Source organism: Anas acuta, chromosome Z (assembly GCF_963932015.1).
Source record: "Anas acuta chromosome Z, bAnaAcu1.1, whole genome shotgun sequence".
Taxonomy (NCBI): domain Eukaryota; kingdom Metazoa; phylum Chordata; class Aves; order Anseriformes; family Anatidae; genus Anas; species Anas acuta.
In genome coordinates, this window is record NC_089017.1 from 29833185 (window position 1) to 29859432 (window position 26248).

Genomic DNA, 26248 nt, shown 5'->3' on the forward strand with positions numbered 1-26248 from the left:
GTATCCTGAAGTCAGAGAGATTAACTAATAAGCATATTTTGAAAATGCCTTTACTATAAGAAGCAGAAGCACTAAATATTTTCAGCTCATAGTATTGCTCGCTGTAGACTTCATACTGAATGGACTCAGATTCCAGGGTTTGTGACAGTGTTGTCTGCAATATACAAGGTGACTGTACTCTGCACCTCTGTTTTACAGAAGTTTGTTTTTGCCTTTTCTGTGGTTATGAAAAGCTGCCTCCTCAGGGTTCTGAACTTCAAAATTCAGGATCATAAAATCTGTTTTAAACTGCCCTCTCACTTTTATTTCTCTCCCAGAAACTTTACAGAGAGGAGCATTTTAGTATTAGCAGAGCATGAAAATTAATTTGCTACCTTTCTTGTTCAAAACCTCACTTTGGCTTACAAATTTGTCATTCTGCTTCTCTGACATTCTGGAACACGGTCAGGCAGACATACTAGATGTTCTTCATGCTGAAAGAGAGTGGAAGAACCTCAGCCAAAGAGACCAGATAAACTCTTCTTCAACTCTGTAGTATGGTTACTGGAACTTTCTCATTGGAGATTGTAAGGAGAGTAAACGTTGAAGTATTCAAGGACAGCCCTGCTGGATAAAGGAGGAGAACTGAGCACAGCCTTCCCTCCCAATTGTTTGAAATAAAGGACGGTGCTCTTTTAAATGGGCATGATGCATTCCCACATAGAGAGAAGTGCTTCTGTGAAGCCTGGAGATTGCTGGGATATGAGCAATACAGATTGCCTGGATATAACCTGCTGTGCTGTCAGTGGAATTTCTTCCTCCCTAAATTAAGCAGCCTCCTCACTAGCGTGAAAGCACCTATGGATCACATTCTTAGTTGCCAAATTCTTCCTGTGCATTGTGGAAAAGGCATTAAAGGAGGGCAACAAAGTCTGGGCAGTAGTTCTCACCGCGTGCCAAAATGTTGAGGTCTCTGTGGTTCTGCCCACCTAGTGCTACTCTTGCAAGGTTCTGTGCTTTTCTTTTTAAAGCTGTCAATTTAAAGGTCCTCAGTCTATGCGAGTAAGTACTAACTATTAGAAATACAGATAAAGTTCTGACAACCTTTTCTTCATGCTGTGGTTAAAATACAAACATTATTTTTGCCTGTAGTGTTAGTATTTGAGACAGATTTCCTTTCAGATATAGAAGCCTGAAAGTAAAACCCCAGTTAGAAGGCAGTGCATTTATTCAAGTAGTTGCCTGTATTTCTTTATTTATCTTCATGGAATATTTACCTTATAGATTGATTTTTTTTTTTAATATCTCTATTTTTGTTTATTTTTAATGGGAAAATGGGCTCGTGGGATGTTCTTATTTCAGTATCCATGCAGAATACCTCGTTTTAATGGGCATTAAATTTAAAATGTGTTTTTCATGATGGTAGTAAATATCTTAAGGTGATTTGTGTAGTGAGTAGGATAATTCTAATTACAAGTCAGCCCTTTAATTTTATGCTATACAGTATTTCTTGATATGCAGTCAGAATGATTTTTTGGAGTTCACAAAGCTGTTCGTTTACTACCCTCTGCTGGATGTAAGGGAGAAGTCCATGAAAAAATGCAGGTTACAGTAATGAATAGAAATGGTAAATTTAGAATCTTTCTTCTTGTACTTTGACACTCTTGGAGATGATTAATTCTAATGCATTAGATTATAAAGAAAGAAAGGAGGAAAAAAAGTCTTGCCTGCCAGTCCACCCAAGTCTCTCTCCCCCCCCCCCCCCCCCCCCTTATTATTTTTGAAATGTTACTCAGGTTTTATACTTCCTATTATCCTGAACATGGTCTAAAGGAGCACATTTCTAGTTTCTGGAGCCCATCTCTAGTTTCCAGAATTAGACTATTCATTCTTGGCAATTCTACAGAAACTTGCCTTTATTCTGCTGCAAGATAGCTATTGGTATCATGTCTAACCTGCTAGTTTTATAGCTTGCAACAGTACCGAATGTGGTGCCCACTGCATGGACTTGGAGTCCTTCTGAGCACATACTGTACCAGAAGAAATTGAAGTGGAAACCCTGTCAGTGTTCTTCATCTTTAGCCAAAAATACAGCAGTCAAACAAATTATTGATATATTTGTATTGAACTCATCAAGATTCTACAAGTTACAAATATAAGTATTCTGGAAGCAGAGTCTATTATTTTAGCCCTTTGCTCTAGTGCTCTGGAAAGATGATTTCTTGGGAAATACAAAGAAATTTGTATTTATAAACAGAGTTCTTTGTGATGTGTTTAGCTGCCAAAAAGCTGGGAGGGAAATCTGTTTGATGAACAGTGAGGAGAGGAGAATCTGGATTTTTATCATGAGAAACAGAATTATTAGTTCATAAATTTCAGTCTCTTTGTCTTGTTCACAGAAATGCAATGATTTTCTGTTGTTTGTTTTGTGTTTGGGGTTGCCAACTTTTAGTAAGCTGAAGCTCAGTGTCTCTCAAGGTTTTAAAGCCTTTCTCATGAGTCCTGCAATATGTCCTATAACTTTGTGCATTTTATTTTGGAGACTTTGAATATGTTGCCATTTAAAGATGAGTCCCTTAGCTTTCCTAATGCCTTTCCCCATCCCCCTCCATTAAGTATATTGACCTTTTCATGTCCTGCTAAATGCATCATCTTGCAATAACTTGGTAATGCTCCTGTGGTGGGAAGGTGACTGCAAAGAAAACTTGTTGGAGTGATGTCCACCTCTGTACTTACAGAAGGTGTAGGCACATGTAACAATTCAAGATTGTAGGTGCACTAAATTTCTTACTGTATCCAAGTCAGAGAATCAAGAAATTGAGGTCCCAGCTAAAATCAAAGTAAGAGTGGAGAAAGAAAACAAGCAACAACACACACCCCACCACCAACAAAACAATAACCAACCAACCAAAGAAAAAAAAAAGAAAAAAAGACCTGCTTTTTAATTTTATGTGTTACTAGTAAATTCACTGTGAATTACAGTGTAAAGTAATTCAGATAGGTCTCACAGGAAAAACTTGAAAAAGCCCCAAGGAGTGTGACAGAGAACACATTCCTCACTAGTTAACAGTGTCACTGCTTGAAATTTAAACTCCTTCTTGTCTTCTATGCCTACACACTCAATGGCTTTTTCATGTGTCCATAATGCATACCTCCTATCTTGGAAGTCTAGCTATTGTGGCTGTCTTGTATCCCCTCTAAGAGCTGCTGTTTTCATTATGATACCTGTGTGGTGGCTCTGAAGTTTAGGCTTCTTCAGTGACAAGTTCACTGATGTAATGGAATTCATCTCTGAGAGGATATTCCCCTTTATCATCTCATACTTCATTGTATTACTCAAGTTGAGGTGGAAGGCTGTTCACTCTTAACTTGCTATCAGACCGAAACCGAATACTGTCTTCTGTAGACCTTAACAGGAGCTAGCAATAAGGCACATGTAAATCTTGTCTGTGTGCATATATAAAGTAACAGTGTCAGCTAATGTGCTCTTACAGGGTTTATGGGTTATGGAGCATGGAACCAGAAGGGACATCCTTTTCCCCTCAAGGTACGGTAGAAAGGGAGAGCAGCTGCAAATCAGTTGTAGAATAGAATGAACTTGGACTTTGTAATCAAAGTCAACCAAACTGTATCATTTTAACAGTCCTAGTTTTTTCTTTTTTTTTTTTTTTTTCTTTTTTTTTTTTTTTCTTACAGCCAAGTACAAGGGTGATCTTGGAGCTCCCATGCCAATGCAGTTGTTGATCCAGTGTTGCACAGGTCAAATATGGCTCTTCTGTCAATGACGTTTGTTACGCTAGACTTCATATATAGGAGATGTTCGGTGAGGATTAGCTGCACTCCCTTACGCTTGTAGTTATGTACTTTTATAGTTACTAAAAAGTTGTTTATTATCTGGACAGGAGATGGCTCCACCTTACCATGATCAAGAAGCACTAGCCTTTCTAACACTAGGTGGAAATGGTCAGTACATTTCCCAAAGATGCGCTTAGACCTGACCTCCTGATTTCAATTAGGATTCATAGGGAAATGCTTTTAAGTTGGAAGAAATTAAGATCTTAATCTGAATATGGAAGCACACAAATAGAGTGTGTGGATGATGATGCTGATTTGACACATCTATCTTCACTGAAAACAGTATCTTGGCTGAGCATTGCCCTTAGGGGCTGGATCTCAGCCATGGGATGTGTAAGTATCCTGAGAGCTTGTTAGTAAAAACAAAACTGAAAAATCATGCGGAAGTGATCTAAATAGAAGCAGAGAAGATAAAAATTATTTCTGTTACAGTATCTAAACTTAGTAACTGTTGTAAACATACATTCATATTTTTGTTTTCTTTGTTTTTCTGTTCTCTGATAACAGGTATTTTGATGTAAATGTAAGTATCAAAGGATTCCATTTTCATGGCTGTGGCATTGTACAAGTGTAAGATATTGAATTACTCTTTCCGTATGCACTTCCCCAGTATTCACAAAAATTGCAGTGCTTAAAAGAAGGGTGAGAGGCTGAGAAAAGTGGAAGCCACACAGGCCAGCATGGAAAATGGTACTGCAAACTGTTAGCATGTGCAAAATGTCTCCTAGAAACCACATTAGCATTGGCATGCAACAGGCCAGTGGAAAATGTGGCTGAACCTTCAGGGATTAAAGGAAATAGTCTAACCATAAAGCATAGTTGCACCCATGAATTGTAAGGCTTGCAGTGAAGTTTCTGTAGTAATTTTTATTTGCCATTTCTCAAAAGACACAATTGTGTATGTGCTCTTGTGGAAACAGATGTGAGATACTTTGTCCTTTAAATTAAGACCTAATTTGGCTCAGTTTGAATATCCGAGGAAACTGGAGATTCCACGAGTTTCTGTGTAGTACCTTTCTTAAGATGCCTGTCTTCAGATATCCTGCAGGTGCACATGGAAGTCACAGATGAGCTCTTCAACTACTGCATCTTACTGGATAACCAATTTTATATCAATGTTGGATATGCAAACACCTTGTAACCACTGGAGAATACACTTTTTTGGATCCATTCTTGAGATATACCTCTCTGGCTGGCTTGGACCTGAAAAGAGGCATTCCAAGCTAAAATAGAAAGTATTCCCACTTGATTCCCAACTGAGAGACTGTGATCTGTATGTCTGAGACCTGCAGGTTGTTTTCAAGCATATTCTTTGTATGAAGGCATTGTGTAAAGTTTTTGGATACATGGTTCTGCAAGGAGGGTGATCCTCATCTTCTGCAAGATTCAAAGAGGTTTGGCTAATGTGATTCTGGTACCAGCAGATTTTTTTTTTCCTGTTTGTTACCTTTCTGTTTATCAGAAAGGAAAGTGGAACTACTCATCCCACTTCTCCTTCTGGAATTGTTCATATAGTGTTACAGGTTAGATTCATCCCTGACATATCTTTCTTTCCCTCATGGAGTGCATAATGCATCATTCACTCTGGCAGAGTATGCAGCTTCTCAGTGTGGAGAAAAGTGTTTATAAAGATCAATAGAGCCTGTTTAAAACTTTACTAGCAAAATAGACAGTATGGTGTATTTTTAGTTTTAGTTTTTGGTTCTGTTGTTCCCAAATAGATCGTCAGTCTCCGTTTGGAATCCAGGTACAGTTTTTCTGTCTGATGTGCGCTTAGATAAACAGTAATTCCCAAATTCTTTTTTGTATAGCAGTCTAAGCATATGTGAACTTCTCTGTATTTGATAAGTCTTTCAATTGTTTAGCAAGGTGTATGTGCTAATTGCTGGAAATACATCTTTTGCAGTTTCTGTTTTCCCACAGATTTTCCATTTAATTATCTGGCACATGACTGCATAAATTTGCTAAATGTATGGTGAACCAGAAGCTGTAGCAATCAAGTCACAGACCTCTCGAAAAAGAATATTCATTGTTGTACCAGACACAGACAACATCTATGTTATTTCCCCAATTTACGTGTGTAACTTTTCTGCAAGCTCTTTTAAACATGTGAAGCTATTCTGGATAAGAGAGCTGCTAATACTGATAAACTAAGGTTGGGTTTTACCAGAATAATCTTTCAAGACATTTGAGAAGAATATAGTTCAATCATCATCTTTGGTTTCTACCAATCCAAGAAAGTAGTGGCACTTCTTGTCTGGTCCCTGACAGTGACTTGACTTGATTGAAAATACATTTCAGTCCTCTCCCTAGGTCCGTGTTTTTTGAAGCTTCAGTAAACTCATTTAAGCAAGATTTTAAAAATCAGAGTGGTAACAAACCACTGCTATGACTCAAGACTTTGAAGAATCATACTCTAGATGGTGAACTTCAAAAATAAGGAGAGGAATTGAGATTCCTAACCTTGCAAAGAAACCCCTATTTTGAACAATTCACTTGCTCAGGTCTTTATATGGGGAGATTATCTGTAAGATTCTATTATTTTCCCACCTATTTTTGATTCCTATTATATAATATAATATTCCTGTATTCACTGTCTTGAGTATCTTTTGAATGCTTTCCATTGGATACATGCCAGGTGCATCTAGGTCGTCTTTGATTGGTGCCTAGGATTCATACCTCTTAACTACAGCCTAGACATGTTGTCTTTTGTTCCAAGCTCTAATTAGAAGCCTGTTTGTCACGTTCCAGAGATTATTAAGAATCTCTGTAGATGAAACAGTAGTTTTCCCAGTACTTCCCTTTTTAGGCTTGCTAGTTGTGCAAGTTAATTCTTCAGTAACTGTGATGGTTCAAGCAAATGAACCATCTGCAAACATGTCTTTTTAAATGGATTTGCTCTTAATTCAAAGAGTAAAAGAGTGATGTGTTGGTACTTCTTAAGGTGTATGATTGCTCCAGCCTCTCTTTCTTAATTGTTTCACATTTTTTAGGACTGAAGTTCTGTATTTTTTGACAGTTTGTTTCCTTTGGATTTTTACTTTTCCCTTGCAGTTAGTGTCTGTCATGTCAGCTTAAAGAAGTGTGCTCTAGTTTTAAAGAACTATACCAAGAACCGATACATATGCGATCTGTTTTGGAGATGAGGGTTGCTCCAGTTTTGCATTCTTGCAGATGCCCTCAATCAAGCTGTTATTTGTTCTCTCTGTTTCCACTTTTGTTCTTGGGACTGATGAAATCTCATTGTCCTAGGGGGCCTCTATTTGTGAAAGTCAATTAACCCTTTGATAGTGACCTGCAACAAGCAGAAAGCTCTGTTGTTTCAGATGAGGAGAGGCCGACAGAAAGGAACAGAGTGAAGTTCTCGGTTGGACTGATGCTCAGAAAACAAAAAAGGATTCTGTAGTCTAATGTAGTACAGAATATGTGAATTATTAAGTTATGCCTAAAAACTTGCAGAATCACTTTTTTCACTTTTTCTATTTCAGTCTTTGATATATAAATAGACACTTGAGCAAGCTGACCAAAGATGGAAGAACATTTTTGCCCTTGAGTGTATGTCATGAAATGTTCCCAGTGAAGTTTTTACTTCTTAATTTTTTAAAATAATTTTACTTCTCATGCTAAATGTTGTGATAAGTACCTATCTTGCTCTTCCCTATACTCTTCTAATCAAAGATTGACTTTTTGTGAGTTACTACTGAAGAAATGAAATCCACCCCACTTATATATATTGTTTACTGACTACTTTTACTAGGGTGGCAGTATTCTTTAGTAAAACCATTCTGTTGATAGATGTTGATCTATTGGAGAATGCTAAGGGAGTCCTTCCAAACTGATCCAGGAGGTAGTTTGCTAGTTCTGCATTAAGGCTAAAGGGGAGCAAGAGCTGATGTGTGGAAAGAATGAGGTTGTTAAGAGTCTAAACCAAATTGTTTCTGAGAATAGTCTTAGAAAAATAGAAGTACAGGGGGAGTGTTTGTGCAGGATTTGTGGACTTACATATTTATTTAATAATTATGGTAAGCAGATAAAATTCCCGAGAAGACAAAAAGTCTAAACCTTCTGACAGATCTTACTGTGGAGTAGGTTTGGTAAGCTCTGTGCTGTTGCTGCTTTTCTTTTTAATAGGCCTTCTATGGACATCAGTTTTAAAAATCTTTCCTTTTTTTTTTTTTTGTGTGTATGTGATTATACAAATGAAGTTTCAGTTTATTGCCAAGAACTTTTGTTTTAACATCTGTTAATGTTTCTCCTCTTAAATGTTTTGAATCAAGATGCAGTCTCACATGCTTATTACTTTATTTTACATTTCCAAAATCAATAACTTTGATAGTATTTGTGTAACCTGAAATGTGCTCATGTTAAATGGCTTCTTGATATTAATTCCTTTTTCTTGGTCTTCCTAATTTAACTTGAAACCAAGAGACAATTTGGGATATATTTTTCTTCTCAATTCAGTCATCCATCACAGTGAAAAGATTTTATTGATAGAAAACAATGTAGTTAAATTTACATGCAAGTTCCTGTTGTATCAGATCTTTGGTTACTGCTTTTGATAAAAGTATTTTTCCAGATGAAACTCTGTTCAGACCTTTATCTGTATGTATGTGCCTGGTGATCACTTTTGTGTTTAATGTAACTTGGACGATTTTTCTTCAGCTTGAAACACTTGAAGACTTGAAGTTCAAACCTACCGTTTGAACTTTTGGTGGCCAATCCAAATTTCACAGTAGATTTTTAGCATAGTTATTTGCATTCTTCTGCTTTTCTCAATTTTGAAAGAATGGTCATGAAAGATTCACAAGTCTAATTCAGACATATTGCTTAAACTATGCTTACATCTGTATTTTCTTTTGTATAATGACATGTGCTAACTGACTAATTTAGATATTTGGTAAAAGATCATACGCATACTGTCTGCTAGACTAAAACATAAAATAGTTATAGGTCAGGGAACACAATAAAGAATACGAAGTTAGTTCTTTGAAGCATTACAGACTGGAATTTTTGATGCAGAGAAACTGACAAGTCTAGAGCTGCAAAGCCCTATTTTTGTCACATTAATTGGAAATTGCGTGCCAAAACCAATATTTGTTTAAGGAATTCTCTATATTCTTGATGCTTTGTCTGTCTTAATACTGAAATTGCAGGTACTCTGTTGATAAATACTCATTGTATTTTGAAACATATAGGATGGGGTTGTGTTACCTCAGGTGACAACCTTGATGAACAAGCAAATAGCAAGGTAACGAGTAGAACATTTAAGTTTAATGTTTTTACTTTCTCATTTCAGCCACAGTTTTGTTCATTCTAAAACAATGCAGCAATAACATAGTGTTATGTTAATTTCTTTAACTAAACAGAAAACATTTTTTACATGCCTAAAATAGCAAATTATTATCTGGATATGTATTTCTTGGTACATCACAGTTCTTACATCATTTCTCGATATATCACATTTCCAAGTACAAGTTCCAAGTTCAGATCTACCAGGTTGGTATACAGAGTCCTAATATACTGAATGAACAGAATAATCTTTGTGTGCTATTTACTGTCTGGACTTAAATTTCTTCAAACTGTATTTCTAGGCAGCTACAGTGAGAATAAAGAAATTGGAAGAAAACACTGAAGCAGAGAGAGCAGCGCATTTGGAATCCAAGTTCAATTCAGAAATCATCCAGGTAAGCTGTTTGTTAAATACTTTGTGGAAGTGTACAGTAAAAGAGTTGATAAAGATGTAAAGAAAAAATCTTCCCAAAATGATAAGACCACTTACTTTACTCAACAAGAACATTAAATATATATTTTTTGTACTGTGTCAAAACTATAATAACTGATACATAAAGAGAAGAATAGAAACATCCCTATTTTTGAGGGACCATCATTTTTTATATTAATATTTTAGTTACATTTGTAAGTTTGAGAGAATAATTTTTCCTAGCATTTAAACAGTGTGGGAAAAGGAAATATTTCACTGGAGTTAAACACCATAATACTAGTTAAATATCCTGCCTTATATCTTTTTGATGGATGCTTACTAGAACACCCAGTGGCTACATCTAACTTCTTTAGGAATGGGATAATCAATGCACCCTGAAACTGCTGTTCCAAATATGGTTTTTCAGAGTAGATTTCAGCTTCAAACAAAATTATAGTATCAGCAATTACCAGGAAAAGTTAATTGTATGAGGAAAAGTAGCATATATATACTTGAATATTAAATCTTTAAATGATATGGGGTATGACCAAGTAAGAAAGTTACGGCTTATTTTAAAAAGCAAACAAGAAAAATTTAAATAGCAATTCTTCAGTAATCTTATATCTTCACACCCTTTACAATGTATTAAAAAAACTCCAAAACCCACTTCTTAAAAAAATAATCTTAAAAAAAGACAAAAATATTTTATTTTTTTTTAATTTTCTGAGTAACAAAAATAAGTACTGCCATTCCTGAGATAGTTATTTTCCTAGTCTCATGATCTCAACAGGCACTTTCTTTTTTTTTTTAAAGTGATGATTAATGTGCTAAAAAGGAGGTATTCAATTTTCTTCGTTTACTTTCCCTACTTTACCATCTTCAAAGGAACTGGGAGGGCAACATTCCTTAAAGTTAGGAACTTCTCTTTTATGAGTTAATGACTGGTAAGGTTTTGTTCCATGTTCATGTACGTGGACTTTACAAGTGTGTTTTGTGCTGAGCAGAAGTGTAGCCTTTGCTGTTATTCCTCCGCTTCCATGCATCTAACTTAAAAAACAGAATTTCTCTGAAAACCGTACCTAAAGCCTAAAAGACAAAATACTCAGATGCTACTGAAGGACTTTAAAAGGCACTTTTCCTCAGCTTATGTGTTTGTTTCTGTTTGGACTGTTTATATTGATACACTTTTGTGTATTTTCAGTGCTTTTTCTATAAATGCATTAATATAGAATTAATAGAATATAATTGTCTACATTGTCTGAACATTGCTTTCATTGTTTGTTTGTTTGTTTGTTTGTTTTTATCACTTTGCAGCTAAGAATTCGAGACCTTGAAGGAGCTTTGCAGGTAGAAAAAGTCAGTCAAGCAGAAACTCTTTCGGATTTAGAAATGATCAGGAAGGAGTTCAAAGAGGTAGAAAATGCATATGAGAGAGAAAAACAGAATGCCCAAGAGAACCTGGAAAAACTCAGTATGTAAGTTATCTTCTAAATTTACTGCAAAATGGCAGTAGGCAGCTTGAGTAGCACTTACAGTTTACATTCTCTATAGTATTCTGTCAGTAGAAAACAAACCCATCCTATGCGCTTTGCCAAACCAAGGCTAAGTACCTGGCAGTCTGTTAATAATGGGTTCATACTGGGAGCATACGTATCGTGGGAAGGTGGAGAAAATAAACAATCTGTTATGCAGATTATTTGTCAAAGCAAAATACTGAAAATGGTAGTTATAATAGGGTTCTGTCTCCTGCAGTGTGTGGGAGAGGTGTAGGAAAACATACATGACAGGCTTTTCACAGATTTTTTTCACTATACACTTGAATTATTATGAAAATGATTGACCTTGTGGAGCTAGATGAATCTTTAAGATTTCTGTCTTGAAGTTGTTTATTTATAGTGAGTAGTCTTCATTTACAGGTTTTGAATTCACGTGGAAAGTTTTGGCATAGTAAGAAGATGACAGGAAAAGGTGTGAAGTGTATGAGAGTAGACAATCATAGAATCATAGAATATCCCAAGTTGGAAAGGACCCATAAGGTTCATTGAGTCCAACTCCTGGCTCCACACAGGTGTACCCGTGTACCCAAAAATTCAGATTAAGTGCACAGTCCAAATGCTTCTTAAACTCTGACAGGTTTGGTGCCGTGACTACATCCCTGGGGAGCCCGTTCCAGTATGCAACCACCCTCTCAGTGAAGAACCTTTTCCTGATATCCAATCTGAACTTCCCCAGTTACAGCTTAACACCATTCCCTTGGGTCCTATAGCTGGTCGCTAAAGAGAAGAGATCAGCACCTTCCCCTCCACTCCCCCTCGAGAGGAAGCTGTAGAACGTGATAAGGTCTTCCTTTACTCTCCCCTTGTCCAGGCTGAGCCACCAGGTGACCTCAGCCGTTCCTCATACATCTTCCCCTCTAGGCCCTTCACCATCTTTGTAACCCTCCTCTGGACACTTTCCAACAGTTTAATGTCCTGTTTGTACTGTGGTGCCCAGAACTGCACACAGTACTCGAGGTGAGGCCGGACCAGCACGGAATAGAGTGAGACCATCACTTCCCTTGATGGACTAGCAGTGCCGTGCTTGATGCACCCCAAGATACGGTTGGCCCTCCTGGCTGCCAGGGCACACTGCCAGCTCATATTCAGCTGGCTGTCAACCAAAACCCCCAGGTCCCTCTCTGCAGGGCTGCTTTCCAGCGTCTCGTTGCCGAGTCTGTACTGATAGCCAGGGTTGCCCTGTTCCTAGTGCAGGACCTGGCACTTGCTCTTGTTAAACTTCATGTGCTTGGTGATCACCCATCTCTTCAGTCTGCCCAGAGCCCTCTGCAAGGCCTTTCCATCCTCAGCGGAGTCCACAACTCCTCCAAGTTTGGTGTTAGCAAATTTGCTCAAAACACCTTCTAGTCCTACATCCTAATCATTTATAACCACATTGAAGAGGACTGGCTCTAAAATGGAGCCTTGAGGGACCCCACTAGTGACCATCTGCCAGCTTCATGTGGCCCCATTTACCACAACCCTTTGAGCCCTGCCCATCAGCCAGTTGCTCACCCATCACATGCTGCTTTTATGAAGTTGTATGCTGGACATTTTGTCCAGTAGGATCCAATGAGAAACTGTGTCAAAAGGCTTGCTGTAGTCCAAAAAGATCACGTCAGCTCATTTCCCTTGGTTGACTAGATGGGTGATCTTATCATAAAAGGAGATCAAATTTGTTAGGCCGGACCTACTCCTCATGAACCCATGTTGGCTGGGACCAATGACTGCATTGCCTCCCAGGTGTGCTGCAATAACTTCAAGAATCATTTTCTCCATAATTTTACCAGGCACTGATGTGAGACTGACAGGCCAGTAGGTGTCAGGCTCTTCTTTCTTGCACTTCTTGAAAATTGGCACAACATTTGCCAGCTTCCAGTCTACTGGGACCTCTCTGGATTCCCATGACCATTGAAAAATAATTGAGAGAAGTCCCACAGTGGCATCAGCCACCTCTTTAAGCACCCTGGGATGAATCCCGTCTGGATCCATGGACTTAAATGGATCCAACTGGAGCAACAATTCCGGCACATGTTCAGGGTCAGCTGGGAGTTTATCATTCCCACCGTCATGGTCCTCCAGCTCAGGGCACCCAGGGTCCTGAAGCCCATCATCAGCATTGAAGATGGAGGCAAAGAAGTCATTAAACGTCTCTGCTCTGCCTGTTTCCTTGTCTGTGAGGTGACCTTCCTCATCAAGTAGTAGACCTATGTTTTCTTTGGTCCTCCTTTTTCTATTCACATATTAAAAAAAAAAAAAACAAAAAAAAAAACAAACTTTTTATTGTCTCCTAGAGATCTGGCCAGCTTTAACTGTACTTGGGCTTTGGCCACATGAATTTCCTACCTATGAACACGAACAGCATCCCTGTATTCCTTCCATGTCGCCTCACCCTCCTTTCAGCAGCCGTACACTTTCTTTTTCTGCCTAAGCTCCAGTAGAAGATCCCTGGTCAGCCAGGCTGGCCTTCTGCCTTGCCTGCCTGCCTTCTGGTATTTTGGAATCGCCTGATCTTGTGCTTTTAGGAGGCAGTGCTTAAAGACTGACCAGCACTGATGGATGCCAGTGCCTTCAGAAGCAGTTTCCCAGGGGACCTTGCTGACTAGTTCCCTGAGCAGCCTGAAGTCTGCTTTCCCCATATCCAGGCCTGAAGTTTTGGTGGCAGTTTTCCTTCTGTCACCATAAATTCTAAACTCAACCACTTCACGGTCACTATGACCGAGATGGCCGCCACTTGCCATGTCTCCCACAAGACCCTCTCAGTTCTCCAGCAACAGATCTAGCAGGGCACCTTTCCTAATTGGCTCCCTTAGTACCTGCACCAAGAAGTTATCATCGAGGTGCTTTATGAGCCTCCTGGACCTGCTCATGTCAGCCATGTGGCATCATCACCAGTTGATGTCTGGCAAGCTGAAATCCCCCATAAGGACAAGGGCAGTTGATCTCGAGGCATCTCTTAGTTCTGCAAAGAATAATTCATTGGCATTGTCGTCCTGGCCAGGTGGTCTGTAATAGACTCCCACAATGACATCCCCTTTATTTGTTTATCCCTTAATCCTTACCCAGAAGCTCTCAACTTTGCCATTGCCAACTTGAAGTTCCACGCAGTCCGGCTCATGCTTCACATACATCGCCACCTCGCCTACCCTGCCTGTTCCTCCTGAAGAGCCTGTAACCATCTATTGCAGCGCACCAGCCACATGACTCATTCCACCAGGTTTCGCTTATGCCAATGATGTTGTAGCTGTGGGACTGAGCCAAGACTTCTAGCTTATCCATTTTATTCCTCATACGTCGTGCATTTGTGTAGAAGCACTTCAAATGCGTCTCCCTACACGTAGCATCTTGTGGAGCTGACCAAAGGACCTCACAGGCATACAGTCCCTCTGATTCTAGCACACCATCCCTTAGCTCATCACCAGTGTGCCTGGTTTTATCCACTTCTCCCTTCAACTCTAGCTTAAAGTCCTATCTATCAGCTCTGCCAATTCCCGAGCAAAAATCCTTAACCCTTTCTGAGAGAGGTGCATCCCATCTGGTACCAGCAGGCCCTGTGTCACATAGACCTTCCCTGTGATCAAAGAACCTGATCAAAGTTCTGCTGGTTGCACCAGTCCAGAAGCCATGTGTTAATATGGTGAGCCCACTTGTCAGCATCGGTCCCCCCTATTGGAAGGACAGAGGCAAACACAACCTGTACCCCTGATCCTTTAAGTAGTCGCCCCAAAGCTCTAAAGTCCCTTTTGATTGCTTTTGGACTTCCCTTGCTGCTTCATCATTACCAGACTGACAAAATTACCTGGAATTCCTGTCCCACTTAGCATAATCTGTTTTGTCTGGTAACAGATAGTTTTTGGAAAAATGGCTTTGTTTCGTTCCCCAGGCAGATAGGAGGATTCATAGTTCTGTATTGTCTTCTTTGGCTGAATCAAGTATATAGTGGGGTAAGAAACTGTCAACCAAAAGAATGGTGTTGGAAGGCAGATAACTAAGCAAAATGTTAAGTAAAGTGAAGGACAGTAATAGGTGAAGTTTAGGGAAGGAAGAGGTTTAAGAGGACTTAAAGTTGGTGGTGCACAGTGGGGTCGTGGAAGGAGATTGAAGCTGCTAGAATGTGTAAGAGGAAGGCAGAAGTGGAACTTCCTTCACTCTAGGATTATATGGGTCTGTACACATAGGTATTTATGTTGACTTAAACAAACAATAGCAGAAAACAGAAGAAACTGGATTTTGTACAGGTAAGGAATTTTGTGGACCTTTGAGCACTGAATTCATCCTTACTATGTACATGGTTACAGAGCTGTTTTTAGTAACATTTGAAACATCTGCTGTGTTATTATTCATAAAAATAAGGACAAAATAAGTCTGAATGTGAGATTATGCATTTAGGTAAACCAGAGTCATATTAAAAGAAATAAATCTTTTTTTTTTTCTTCCCTAAGAAAATGAAATAATTTTCATATAAAAAAAGTTGTGACAATTTGTGAAATACATTACGATTCTTCGTGATTGCAGTCTTAACAGCTGGGAAACTGACTGAATACATTTTGAGACTCTCTGTGGTCCAAAAAGAACATCCTGCCTGGTGGTTCTTGCTTTGAACATGAATCTGTATTAGCAACATAAATGGCTTTAAACTTAAACTAAGTTATTTGTGTTTCCTTGAAGCAGAGAGCCTGCATCAGTGAAATGACTTTTTTTTTTTTTTTTTAATTTAAAAAGTTCTTTTGTGCTCAAAACAGCCTTACTTGAAGATTGTTGGATCACTGGCTTTACATAAGAGGCAATTTGCATTTCATGTGTTCTTCATGTATGTAACTTCTTGTTCTTATACAGAATATGATTCATTTTTTATCTTCTGGTAGGTTTCCATATTCAAGTGGTCCAGAAAATATGGATAATTCATTTTTTCACAGATAAATTCACAGATAATATCTTATCTACCCCACTCATTCTTGGACTGTTTCTTCAGTCCTTCCAAGGTCCAATATTCCAAGGTCAGATTTTCCAAGGTCCATATTTGTATTTACAGCTAGAGCAGACAAAATCAGCATCCTCAAATGAAACAGATGAATTTGGGGGGTTTCTTGGCTAATGTCAGTGAAGCTGGAGTAGTGTTCAGCCTAGAAAAACTTCTAATGTCTTGTCAACATGGTATGACTTTCTGTAATGAATCACGGAACTGTTAGTCTTCCAACACTCTCTAGGTAGCATTTACTCCTTCCGTCTAGAAACTTTTGGAACTATTTTATTATTATTTTTTTTTTTCTGTGTAAGCTCAAAACGTTGCCCTTGAATTGTATGAGCAGTTCATACATGCATAAGGCATTGGCTTTGTTAGTTAATTGGATATCAGTATAAACTTTGTATAATATCCAGACAGTACTTTAACTACTTTCAATTATTTGTTGATTCAAGCAATTATTTCTAGCAGCTTCTGCCTACTGAGAAGATTTTCCATGATTTTAGACAATGCAAACCTTTCCGTGGAAGCCAGCACAGTTTAACACTTGGTGGTTGTGTCAATAGAGCTTAAAGAACAGGCATCCACCTGATGGTCTCAGGTGGACAAGTATACTAGTATGCTTTGGATACTTGCATGCAGTGGGCATGTACTACCTCTTTTGTCTCCTGCCTTTTTTATGTTTTGAGGCAAACGAGTATCAGTTAAACTGATGAGTATCAGTGATTGCTTTCACTGGATCCCATCATTAGAACTTCCGATCTACTTACCTTTGAGGGTTGTGGTCCTTGGACTAATGACAACATCAGGAGCTTGACATTTTATTTTAAGCCATAGTTTGGCATCCTAATGTATTTTCCCTTTTTCTGGAGGAGTCCCACAAGATTGTCTTGAAGTCTTAGATGTTGGAAAGTGTTGGCTACTTTCATTTATTGTGATAGAACACTTGAAATTTTTTTAGTTGGACTTGATGTGTAATAAATGATACCAAAGTTGGAAGCTATCTAAAACTGTGAGAAATTATTTTCTCAGAAAAAGATGTTTGTAGTAACTGATCCCAAGCAAACAGACTTTTCTGGGTTGCATAATTTATTAATTAGCTCTGAACCCAGTAGCACTATGTAAATTGGAAGCAACAAGGGATCTGGCTCTCTGTGTGAATTTACTTTTCTTGAAGAGTGAGGGCATGACATAGAATAAATTGGAACTTCTCTTACTGTGTTTCTGAAAGCTATGAGAGTAGGAGTGACTTTGGAGGACTGAAATAGACAAATGCCATCTTTAAGGATAAAAAGTAAACATCTACAGCTAAAAGAAAAAAAAAATCAGCCAGGCTGAAGCAGAAGCACATAGGTATTAGGAGGACTTATTAAGTATTCATTTAGCTAAAGTATATGTTATATCTTTATATAAGAGATAAGTCTATAGGACGTATGTAAGAAATAAGTCAAAGCCAGGAAGTGACGATATTTATTCAAAACTTTAAAATTTGGAAGAATTTAGGGCCTTTTGGATTACTTAAAATTCTAATGAGACTGAAGTGGTGGGAGGAAAGACAAGGAAGAGAGACACCTCGTTGTTGCCGCTGTTAAGTTATGTCACAGAATAATTCAGATTGGAAGGCATCATAGAAGATCTTTACTTCAACCTTCTTCTCAAATCAGGATCAGATATGAAATCAGGTTGTTAAGGGCTTCAACCAGTAAAGTCTTGAACACCTCCAAGAATGGAGATTGCACAAGCTTTCTGGGAGTCTGCTACATTTCTTGACTGCCATTATGGTAGAAAAAAGTTTCTCCTACTTTCTCCTGTGAACCTTTTCTGATGCAATTTGTGACTGCTGTCTCTTGACCTCCAGCCATACATTACAGTGATGAGACTGTAATGTCTCAGTCTTCTTGATAACCTAAAGATATTGTAGGGGTCTGTTATGCACCCTGAAGTCATCTTTTCTCCAGGATGAATATATCAAGTTCCCTCAGTTCTTACATGGCATGTTCTCCAGCCCCTGATCATTCTGGTGGTATTCATTGGAGCTCATTCCAGTTTATTATTAACTTTTTTTCTTGTGCTGCTATTAGTTCTCTACTAAAATGCTATGCTGCTGATTTGTGGCTAGCTTGCTGTCTGACAGGTCTTTTTGGGCAGAGCTGCTCCCAAACTGGTTATCAGCCACATTGCTTCACGGGGGCTCTTCTGTCCCAAACTCTGAACTTCCATGTGCTACTGTTGAATTTCAGAAGCTTCATGTTGTTGTGCTCCTCCTGCCTGTATAGGTTCTTCCTAGTGTATCAGTTTTGTTGTGTTGTGTCCCCCCGGCCGAGTTCAGTGTTATCTGCAAAATTGATGAAGTGGCACTCTTGGCCTAATCCACGTGATTGATGAAGATGTTAAACAGACTGTAGTATACACTCCTACAGTATCCAACAGTAGTTACCAGCCACTACTATCTAACCTTTTTTATTTTTATTTTTAATCTGTGTGGCAGTCTGTGTGTCTAGACTATGAATTCCTAATTTGGCTCTAAAAATACTATGAGGCAGTGTCAAAAGTTTTGCTAGAGTTGAGTTAAACATCATCCACTATTCTCCTTTTGTAAACAACTCAATTTGTTCTATTACGGAATGTAACTGGGTTGGTCAGACATGATTTGACCATGGTAAATCCTCAGTGACTGATTCCTGGTCATCTTTTTCTCTTTCATGAGCCCAGAAATTTGTTTCAGAAGGAATTGGTCTGTGATCTTCCTTTTACATGTGAGGCTAACTGGTCTGTAGTTTCATGGCTGGTTCTTTTGCACTTATCTGAGTAGAGGTGTGATATTTGCCTTTCTCCAGTTGCCAGGGACCTCCCTGACCTCCCTGATCTCTATGACCTTTCAAGGGTAATGATGAGAAGCCTAACTATGACACTGGCCAGCTCTGTCAACACATCTGAATGTAGATGTGCTGATGTCTTCAATTTCGATGTGTTCAGTTCTCACAAGTAATCCCGGACTCAATCCTCATCTGCTGCTAGCAATTGTTTGAACCCTGTGGACAGGCATGTTTTCTTTCCTACCACAATGCAATGGTAAAATCTCTTTTTCTCCTTGTCATCCTCTACAAACGTAAGTTCCAAGTGAGCTTTGGCTCTTCTGACACCTTGCACACATGTGTAAGCAATCTTTCTAAATTCCTCCTTGCATTTATATTCCTGCTTCTGTCTCCTGCATGTTGTTTGGCCTTGCAGCTCTTACGAGCTGCCTGCTTAGCCATGCCACAGTCTGTTTGTATGTTTGTTTTCATGAGTACCGGGAAGGACAGTTCTAGCAGAAGAACGTTTTAAAGCTTTGGATGAATCTGCTGGTGGAAAAATCTAAAGTCATGCCATTCTGAGTAGAATATAGTCAGGAATGTGGAAACATTAGAAGTGAGGTTTTTACATGAAAACAAACTTGTTGATTAAGCAAGACTTGGCATGGTGTTTCTGAAGAGGGCTACCGTGCTAATTAAGTTTTGATGAATTATGTTTATTACGTGTAGTTTGGAGTCCATATCAAAATGATCAAGTAAAGTTATGGCTGGAAGCTTAGTAGAAACAGTAGTAATTGAAAAAACTTCCCTGAAAAAAAAAAAGTAGGACTTTTTCAGTTGAAAGAATAGTGTGTGGCTTCAGAAGCCTTACGATGTGTAAACATCATATGTGCCACATCTGTTGATTATATTTAAAAGTATATAGTGTCGTTCACAAAAGTATTTTTGATTAATAAATGTTCTAATGCTGAAACTTTCCAGATTAAAAAGAGAGTATTTCTCCACAAACAAGCAAATGAATGAGAAGATTGAGGAAAAGAAAAAGGTAATTAAAGATCTCTCTGAGAGACTACAGGATAATGAAAAAACTCGCAGAGAATTACAAGAGGAACTTGCAATGGTAAGACAAAAGGCCTGTGGCACTTGTTTCTTAGGGGTTTTTCAACATACTGTAAAAATGCATTTGCTTTGCTGAGCAGTGCAAGAACTCCATTGTTACTCTAATCTTACTCATATTACTTTTACTTTTTTTTTTTTTTTTTTGTAAAACATGAATAAATGTAGCTAATACACTGGAGAAGCTAAATTGAAAATGTACCTCAAGTGTTCTGCTGTGTATTTAACTGAAGAGCTTTTGCAGAAAACAGCTATTTTAAAAGAGTAGCTATACGAATTTAACTTGTGTTTACATTCCTAGAGAAGGCAGCAATTTGTAGAAACAGATTATGGTTCCTTGTAGGGAATATTATATCTTTGTACCTAGCCCTTTTTCATATACAAGCTTCATTAGGTACCATTGTATGTACACACATTTATTTCACACATCTTGTTTTTACTGCAAAATTTGACTATAAATATGCTTGTTTGAAGGTGACAAAGCAGAGGAGATTTTTTTTTTCCTTTGATGTGGATTTGGCATGTGGGATGTATTTTACTGTGTTACTTTCTGAAATCTTTCTTTTTTATGTGACCAACTGGGGCCTTCCCTCTGTTTCTACTCACCCCAAGTCTGAATAACGATTTTCCCATCCTGTTGCATAGCAGCAGGGACAAAACACTTATCTTAGGCATTATCTATAAAACCTTCTCTCTTTCAACTGTGTAGCATTTGCAATCCGATGTAAACTTTTTTTTAATACTGGGCTGCAAATTTCTTCCTTTTCCATCTCCTGGAGCTTTGAGTTAATGTAAATGCAGTCAATTCCCTGCTGCTGGCAGTTACAGCAGCAGTGAACAGGAGCAGAGGCCTGCAGCAGAGAGGATCTGCAGACTTACTGCTGTCGTCTGTTCAGCTTATATGAAAACCAAAGATATTTTAAAAGGTTACATGTTCAGAGTCTGTAAACAAAAACATGAACAAGTAGACTTGAATTATAGTTTCCTTGACTATGGATAATCAAATAGGTGAAAATTGTAAGTAAGAACTGAATTGGAAAAGAAACCTGTAAGTGTAACTGCCTTTTGGAGTGAAATTGCTGAAGGGTTATCCATCATGAATGTTAAAGTCAGTATTGGGTGTGATTTCTGTAAAAATTGTATGCGCTTTAGTTCAGACAGGAATTAGTTCATAGATATCTGTAGTGTGCATTTATAACTGAAATCCGTTTTAACTAACTGGCATCAGATGACTCTGTCCTCTGACAGATGATAGATCTTTTGTATGTCAGTCTTTGCTCTTGCCAATGTTTTAGTGTATTTGGATTCTCATTTCAAAATTACATTGATTGGCCATTCTTCCAGTAACTACAAAATTAGTGTGTATGAATGGCAAAGCATTCACCTCTTCAGTGAATTTAGGTTTTGTCATAGAGCTGATTACTAGTTTCAATTGATTCATGCCAAATGATTAATCTTACTTTTTATTTTGGAATTATTCCATACATTGGCTTAATATTCAGTTCTCATGCAGATTGGTAACCAATAAATGATAAACAAATTAAAAAACCCTTCTTCCTTCTGGGAGAATCACAGCTTCTTTCCTGCAAGAAGAAGTGTATTAACAGACATTTGCTGGCCTAGTCAACCTGGAAAAGTCATCTTACATGGCACCAAAGGAGTAAGAAGTTAGAAAAGCAACTGTCTCCCTTTACTACTGTCAATAATGATTAGTATGCATTCATATGAAATATATGTTCAATATCACATATTTCTACTGTGAACATTAGAGACTTCTTAGCTGTCTCTGTGATCCAAGTTTTCCTTTTTGTGTTTTATGTAGTAAAATTTATGCTGTATTAGACAAAAATTCAGGACAAAATTCTAGTTTTAGTTAAGGTTTCTGGTAATGGCAAAATTATTAAATAGTGTATTCAAAATGAACATTATAGAAAGGTAAAAAGTAGAATAGATTGTCTTGGTTAAAAGAAGGGTCTTGTTCATAGAGCTGGTTGTTTTAATTTTTACAATGGAGTGATTTCAAACCAGAGGACTGTCTTGAACAGGTAATAAAAACACTCATTTTCTGTGGAGTTGCATTAATGGTTCCCTCTGGGTTTAGGTTTTTATCACCTTGGATGGCTTTGTATTTTTCCTGAAGACTTGCTGTATTTGTTTGAGAAGCAGGAGTGGCTGTGTGTGGTCTTGTTTATTCAGTCTGGGCAACTTTTTTTTTTTTTTTTTCCCAGAAATGTAAAAGCAGAAGTCTCTAGCAAAAACTGAGTATACATGTAGATAGCATTTCACATGCATTCACATTATCAGACACATACTAAAATTGTGTTGAAATGTGTTCTCATCCCTTCGTTTTCCGATCCTGCTTTCTTGATCTGTTCATTACTTTCCTGTGTTTTATACTACCGTTAGACATCCTGTCCTTTCCACTCCAGTCTCATAATCTTATATTGGTTTCTCACTATACTGCTATAATACAGGTTAACATTTTTGTTTGTAAAATGTTTTGGGAAATATAATCAAACCAGTGAAGGCTGTTTGTTTTTAGAGAAACAGACTTAACAAAGGGACCAAATACATTCTTTGGAAACTTTTTATATCAAAAAGAACATTTTTTTTTTTTATGGCTCAGTTGAATGTATAGTAAAGTAGTTACACTGCTTTTAATTTTAAATATCAGCATGTGGCAGAAGTTTGCCAGAAATTTGCATGGATCAAATGTGATAGAATCTGTTGGTATCAAACAAAACTGCTTATGAGTGTTCAGCATGAGCAGGCTCTCAAGATTTCCATTGTGTTTTTACTGAGGAAATTGGTCTCAAGCTTGTCATTATTTCCAGCTAGGGTTTTTAAAAATTTTAGCTTGAAGAACAGGAATTTGGAAGAATGGCCATTGTGATTCAGATCTTGTTTTAAATTGAAACAGTCCCAGCTGTATTCCTGCCCCATGGAAAGAATAAGCGGTGTCTTGAATAGGTTTTAAAGTTACTCAGGGTATTTACATTTCTGGCACCTAGTAGTGGATGAGTACTAATTCTTAGTACCAGACAAGAGGGAGACGTTGAACCTTTATTTTATGAGAAATGTATATTGAAATTTGGGGAACTTGCCAATTCACCAGAATGCATATTAGGAAATTGCAGTCATTAAGAATAGTGTATTTTAGTGTAAATTTCTTTAATCTGGATGTATTGTGTATTCATTTCCTCCCCCTTGTATAGACACTATGAGGAGTAGTATAATTGTATAATTAGTGTATAAGTAGTGTAATAGATTACACCCAGACTCTTTTGCCTTGTGGCATATAAATCTTTCCCTTCCAGTCATGCATGCAGTCATGCGGTGTATATATTTAGGCTGTCTGTAATAGCCCTGTAGGTTATTGCAAGCTGAAAGTCAGGACAGGAGTATTTGAGAATCTAGTTCATGTACATTGGCAATAACTGTTGTTGTTTAGTAGTAGTCTCTCAACTATCTATTGAACAGACAATAAAACACCCTGAATATTATGATTGTTCTACAAATTCTGTGGAATAGGATCTGGTACTCAATGGCAAAGATTAACTGTGAACAGTTTTTTGTTTCAATTAAACACAAACAAACAAAAAAAGCAACACAGAAGACAGAGGCCCAGTCTTCATTAATTTTGTGCTAAGGATTGTTAAATGCTGTATCACCTTCTTTTGTGTTCTTGTTTTACTTGCCTTAACTCAAGTGTTCCTTCTTCTGTTGTTGTCCCAGTTTAAGAAGACCAATCAGTTTGATAAATCCCATTGATGACAAGCATATGTTTAAATGATCTTCTACAAAGAAATCAATTTCATAAGTTATTCTGGAGATGTCACTCAAACTGTGATGTCCCAGTGTTTGAAGACAGGCATCTGAGAAGTGCTTTTGAAGTTGCCAATTTTTGAAAAAAAACACACCTGACTTAAACAACCAAAAAAGCCTGAAGAGAAACTCTTACAAAATTCTCTTCTACCAAAAGGTTGTTGCAAACTTCTCTTTAGAAAACTACAATTGTTCTTTTTAAAACTTGAGCATTTTTGATGAATTTATTAATTAGGTTATTAAAACTTATTAAAACTATTAGGTTATTTATTAGGTTATTAAAACTGAGGCACAAAATCTCTTGAGAAATTGTATTTAATTTACCCATGGCCAGGCATGTTTTAAAGACTGCTCTACAAACTTTCAAAAATTTTAGCTAATATGAGAAAATAAATAAAATGTGAAGTATTTAATAGCTACTTAACTTGAACAAAAATAAAGAGTAGCCTAAAGAACTATATTGTTGGGGATTGGAGGAATTGTTTTGTTTTTGATATAGTTCATGCTTGGTTGCTAAAAAATTGTGCCACTGTCCTGCAACACAGAACATCACTCAGGTAAAACCAATTTTTTGTTTACTGTGGAGCAGCCTTCTGGAGCTAGTTCTGTAACTGATTTGCTTTGGTCATGCTTGGTCACTGCATTCTGATTATTTTATAAAACATTTACCCAAATGCTTTTCAAGGAGTAGCTGAACACGCTGCTTCTTAGTGACTGTGTTGCTATGTCTAGCTTTGGCACATGCTCTGACATCAATGGATTTCACTTGGACTGCTCACTAAGTGACTGAATTAGTCTGTTTGCAGTAGAGCCACACAGAAAATCCCTGCAACTGGAAATAAAACAGGCAGTGCTCCTGAGAAGATCCCTCATGGAATAATGGCAATAGATTGCAGGGCAGGACCCCAGTTCCTTGTTTGATAATCTGGAGTTTTTGTTTAGTTATTTTTGAAAGAGCCTCAGACTCCTGCCTACATGTTTATTCTTAAGTAGTATTGAGCTTGATATGCACACATTTGCAGAATCAGGTCACATGGGCTCTTCTTGAAGCGTGTATAATAGGGTTTATGTTTACTTTGTTCAACATCAGAGTTCACTCTTAGAAAATCCTAAAAACAAAGACCACAACATAAATCAAAAAAGAAAACAAACAAAAACAAACAAACAAACAAACAATGGGACTTAATTTTGGTTCTGGAGCAGGTGATGGAATGATACCAAAATAGGAGACTATAGATGAGAGTACCTCTGCAACTGTGGTGGTAGGGAGTTGCCCAGATAAGTGCAAATAGCCTGCCTCTGAAAGGTTATTGTAATTCTGTTGGTGGGTGAAATAATTTATACAAGTAGTAGGTTTTCCTAATAGTTCCAGTTATTCTTACTTAAAGATTTGTAGCATTTGGAAGAATTTTCCCCTGGTTGGAGCCTACAATACTTGTAATAAAAAATACTTGGCTTCTATTTAATGTCTTGAAAAACGCACTTGTGTTTTTAGATGTTTATGTAAATATATAGTGAAATACATTCTTCTGCCAGAACCTCTTCTGTTCTCAAGAGATGTTGTGCAATACTAAGAGCCTTCTTAATGATATGAGGTTTGACTTGGGAAAGGGGCTATAATCCAGCATATATTCTGAGTTCAGTAAGTATGATTTTGCTGCCATATTATGTGGTTTCTAGCCTCCCAATCTGAATATTTTGGAGGGGGAGAATTGTGTTTGGGAGGGATAGGAAATACTCAATATAAGTTTGGAGAATTTAAAATTCTCAAGTGATTTTCATGCATGCACTTGGGCTTTTTGAAATTAGGCATGATAGTGGAAGTATTATTTGCTTCAACCAGACTATCCTTTCATTTTTCCCTGTGGGTACCTTCCTTTCAGAATAATCACACAGAATGGCAGAGTCACTGATGCTGGCAGGCATCACTGGATATCATCTAATCCACCCCCTGTTCAGAGCAAGGTCAGCTACAATAGGTTTTTCAGTACTGTATCCAGCTGGATTTTGAATATCTCCAAGGACTGAAGCTACACAATGACTTTGGACAGTCTGTTCTAGTGTATGACCATCCTCACAGTAAATGTTTTTTTATTGTATATAAATGGAATTTCTTGTAGTTTAGTTTGTGTATATTGCCTCTTGTCCAGTGACTGAGCGCCACAGAGGAGTCTGGCTTCCTTTTCTCCACATCTTCTCGTCAGGTGCTTACATACATTGTAAGTCCACCTGAGCCTTCTCCTCTCTAGGATAAACAGTCCCAGCTCTCTTTGCCTCTCCTTGTATTACAGTTTTACCAGTCCCTGTGTCATCTTTGGCCCTTTGTCTTTTTCTACTCAGACTCAGGGCTGAGTAGAGGGGAAGGTATCACTTCCCCTCAACTTGCTGGTGACGGCTTTGTAGTGCAGCCCAGGATACTGGTGGCCTTCTTTGCCTCAAACACACATTGCTATCTCATGGTCACTTGACCACAAGTTGG

The 26248-nt window shown here is 37.8% G+C and overlaps 1 protein-coding gene across 13 annotated transcripts in view; it reads left to right on the plus strand.

Annotated features, from left to right (window-relative positions):
- The window catches only part of CCDC171 (coiled-coil domain containing 171), a 172573-nt gene that overhangs the window by 25310 nt on the left and 121015 nt on the right, over positions 1-26248 (plus strand). For all 13 annotated transcript variants that reach the window (XM_068666401.1, XM_068666408.1, XM_068666409.1 and 10 more), the window contains 3 exons: positions 9426-9518; positions 10850-11010; positions 19810-19948. In XM_068666401.1, coding sequence (XP_068522502.1) covers positions 9426-9518; positions 10850-11010; positions 19810-19948 — 393 coding nt within the window. The remainder of the gene's footprint in view (positions 1-9425; positions 9519-10849; positions 11011-19809; positions 19949-26248) is intronic.